This window comes from Triticum aestivum, chromosome 7B (genome assembly GCF_018294505.1).
Source record: "Triticum aestivum cultivar Chinese Spring chromosome 7B, IWGSC CS RefSeq v2.1, whole genome shotgun sequence".
NCBI classification, from domain to species: domain Eukaryota; kingdom Viridiplantae; phylum Streptophyta; class Magnoliopsida; order Poales; family Poaceae; genus Triticum; species Triticum aestivum.
In genome coordinates, this window is record NC_057813.1 from 24,035,841 (window position 1) to 24,039,515 (window position 3,675).

A 3,675-nucleotide genomic window follows, 5' to 3' on the forward strand; every position below is an offset into this window, starting at 1 on the left:
GGTTCTAGACTGAACCGGGACTAATGGGCTGGCCCTGCCTGGACCATTACCCCCTTTTCTACTAGTGTCGACAAAAAATTAGAATCAGAGTTATGATGCTTTAGACTCCTGACAACATCTAATAGAAAATAATAGTTGTGCTTTACTACTGTTGATCATTTCAACATTTACAGGAGCAAAGGAACATAAACTCTCGAATGCTCTCTTGTTCACTAGTATGTCGAAGGTAAAAGATGTCACTACATTGACAAAGAGGAAAAGAACATATATTTCCCTGCCATGTTTCACGGTATTATATGATTACATAGTTTGAATGCACGATAAAATTCAACATACAACACAAATACAGTAATTGTAAGAGGGCATATGCCAACAGCCCAACACAACATTCTAGACAATCACAGACAACAATCATGGTATAAATAAATTTTAGTTCCATCAAATTAATAGCAAAGGCTGTTGCACCTATGCTGCTACCAACCATAAACACATGTATGTTTACATAAGAGGCACTACTAAGGCCCAGTTCTTTTGCCAGAAGATTCTGGCAAAAGAACTGGGCCTAAGTTAATTGGATCAGGTAGCCCCATAAGGCGAGGTTACGTGTACAATCGAGAACAAAGGAGAAGTAATGCAACATGAGAAAGATCTAACCAAATAGCTGCTGGTATTACTTGGGAGTTGGGACCTATATGATTCAACATTATCTGAAAGGTCAACAATGGAGCAGTGATATGCGAGCCAGATTATCAGTGCCAATCTGCCAATTCATCTGAATACAAGGGAACATAAGGAAGGTAGGGTCGCACGGAATCATGTCCAAGATCTTGGATGAGCTGCACTTTCCCACAATCGATGCCATAAGACATGAGTTTTTTGTCATGCCCATAAACTAAGAAAATCATATTTTGCTGCGGGTGGAGGCCGACAATATGATACTGGCTTCCATGATGGGCATACTTCACTCCAAATAGATGCATATACGTGACACTGTGCTTCAAGACCCACACTTGACTGTCATAGTCCTCAAGAACCCAGATCGATAGTCTATACTTATCATGTTGATCAGTATTTGCTAAATACAAACGCCCTTGAGACAGATCAATGAACCCGTAAGCAGGATCTATTGCAGGGGCATCCGGATCATCTGGCATAGGAATAACCCTCCAAGTAGTTCCCTCCACATCCACTGCCACCACCGCATCCTCGGCGGTGATCAAATGCAGAAAACCATTGACAAAGGCACTTTTAGAATCACGCGCTATTCTAGTTGGGAAGCCCCAAGCGCTGTCCTTGTGACTCCAGGCCCTGGTTTCCGACGAGTAGATCTCAACCCCTTTGACGTGTCCATCACTTTCGTAATCATCATCGTCAGGATACCCATCTATTTCGTGTTCCAGGAAGTGAAACACATGGAAGTGCGAGGAGACGGCCGGGTCGAAACCCAGGCGAGCTGTCTGCCAATTGCCGAAGAAGCCGGGCAAGACGACCCACTTCTCCGTGGCAGGATTGCACATGACGTAATCAAATTCCCACGACTCAGGGGTCTCGAAGCGGCGGCAGAGGAGCAGGCCGTTGCAGCTGTCCAGAAGGTGGAACTGATGACAGTCAGGCAGGAAGGGGAGGGAAGGGCGGATACGAGGGCTGTCTCCCGCCGAGACATGGGCGAAGTTGCGACCTAAGAAACAGCCCGTGATGGGGTGCTGGCGCTTGTAGAGGAAGCCGGTGAGTTCTTGGAGATGGTACTGCGGCAGCACCTTGCGGTTGTCGGGGTGGGATATGATGCCGCGCCACTGCTTGGAGACGCGCTTGAAGCGGCACAGCGATCTGTACGGCACGCGCGACAGGATCTCGATGAGGAGGTCTTCGGTGAGTCCCTCCGCTGGCTTCCGCCTATTACCGATGTCCTTGGGGCCGTCCGCCATCGCCGGGGGGAGAGGAGGCGGCCAACCTGCGAACGGGGGCGGAGGAGGAGAGATTGCATCGCCGTCGGTGAGGGAAGTAGGGAGGAAGAGATGAATCTACAGCGAACGTAGCGTACGTACTACTACGTACCAGCAGAGAAGCGAGTCATTGCGAGGGAGTCCGCCACCGCAGAGGTTTTGGGTGCGCGACGGCGGGGCGAGGTGGCCTGGAACTCGAAGACGGACGGGGTGAGGGACGATGTGTTGCGCTTTTATCTCGGCTGTGTAAGAGGGAATATCCTAGCGGACGCTCATTGCGGCAGAATGTCGAGCGAACGCACAGAGGCGAGCGACCTAGCGATCCGAGCCGGCCCAACTACTAGATAGTACACGCGCTACAGTATCCAGTTTTGGGTACTTTCTGGAAGGTTCCTGACCGGTTTTGGGAACCTTCCAGAAGGTTCTTGAACAGGGTTTTTCACTGTTTTTTTTTCTTTCTCTTTTTTTCTTCTTTCTTTGTTTTTCTGTTTCTTTATTTCATTTTTTCAATTCCTTTTTCTACTCTTTCTATATCCTTTTTGTTCTTCAGATTTTCAAATTGCTTTATGTTTCTTTTTTTCTTCTTCTTTTACATTTTTTCTGTTTGTTTTCTTTCTTTGGTTTCTTATTTCATTTTCTTTTTATTTTCTCTTTTTTTCAAAATATTCATATTTGTTTGCCTTTCCATAAAATGTTCAGTTTTCAAAAAATATGTTCTCATTACACAAAAAAGTTCAAAACTTTCAAAATTAATATAATATACCAGACATCAATTTTTTTCTTCACATTTTCAAGAAATGTTCGCGCTTCCAAATTTTTTTGGGATTTTTCAAATTTGTTCTCAGTTTCAAAATTTGTTCTCAATATTCAAAAAATGTTCGTGCTTTAAGAAATTGTTTGCGCTTTCAAAAAATTTCTATGTTTCAAAATTTGTTCTCAAGATTCAAAAAAAAAAGTTCATGCTTTAAATAAATTTCCACGCTTCTAAATTTGTTCTCAAGATTTAAAAAAATGTTCCTGCTTTAAAAACAATTCATGTTCAATTTTTGTTCTTGATTTCAAAATTTTGTTCTCTAAATTCAAAAAATGTTCGGGATTTTAAAAAGTGTTCATTTTATCAAAACTTTGTTCAAGCCTTTTAGTTTTTCTTCTAAAATTTGGAAAGTGATCGCTTTTTAAGAAACCCTTTTTCAAAATAATTTTCGCGTTAGGAATTTGAGAAAATGTTCGGATCTTCATTACATTTAGATTCGTGCGCCATGGCAAACCAAGAAAGCTTGTCTAGTGCGTTGGCTATGCTAGGTCCCTGGTTCGGGCAGATCCTATTTGACGCCCGCGCGCGTCAAAAGGATGTGGCTCCGCTGAAGCCTAGCCACTCGACGCCCCAGTTTGGGCCGGCCCACGGTCGGCTGCTTTTTCTTCTTTTTTTCTGTTTCTTTCATTTCTTTCTGCTTTTCTGTTTCTATTCTTTTCCGTCTTTTTTTTCTTTTTCTTTTCTTTTTCGTATATTATGCATTCTCATTGCATATTTATATACAAACATGTTTATCATATATTTAAGAAAATGTTCATTGTGTATTTTGAAATTGTTCAACATATATTCACAGAAATGTTCAATGATTATTTAAATATTGTTCAGCATATATAACCAAAATGTTCATTGTGTATTTAAATATTTGTCCAGTGTACATTAAAAATGTTCAGTCTGATTTAAAAGTTGTTCAGCGTATGT

The 3,675-nt window shown here is 42.3% G+C and overlaps 1 protein-coding gene across 1 annotated transcript; it reads right to left on the reverse strand.

The window, feature by feature from the left end:
• Positions 1-598: 598 nt before the first annotated feature.
• On the reverse strand, positions 599-2,156 carry LOC123162907 (F-box protein At5g07610-like). The gene is made up of 2 exons (XM_044580678.1): positions 2,056-2,156; positions 599-1,951 (listed from the first exon to the last, which is right to left on the reverse strand). Exons 1-2 carry the CDS (start codon positions 2,072-2,074, stop codon positions 750-752), a joined length of 1,221 nt encoding a protein of 406 aa, XP_044436613.1. The 5' UTR covers positions 2,075-2,156; the 3' UTR covers positions 599-749.
• Between the last annotated feature and the right edge of the window lie 1,519 nt (positions 2,157-3,675).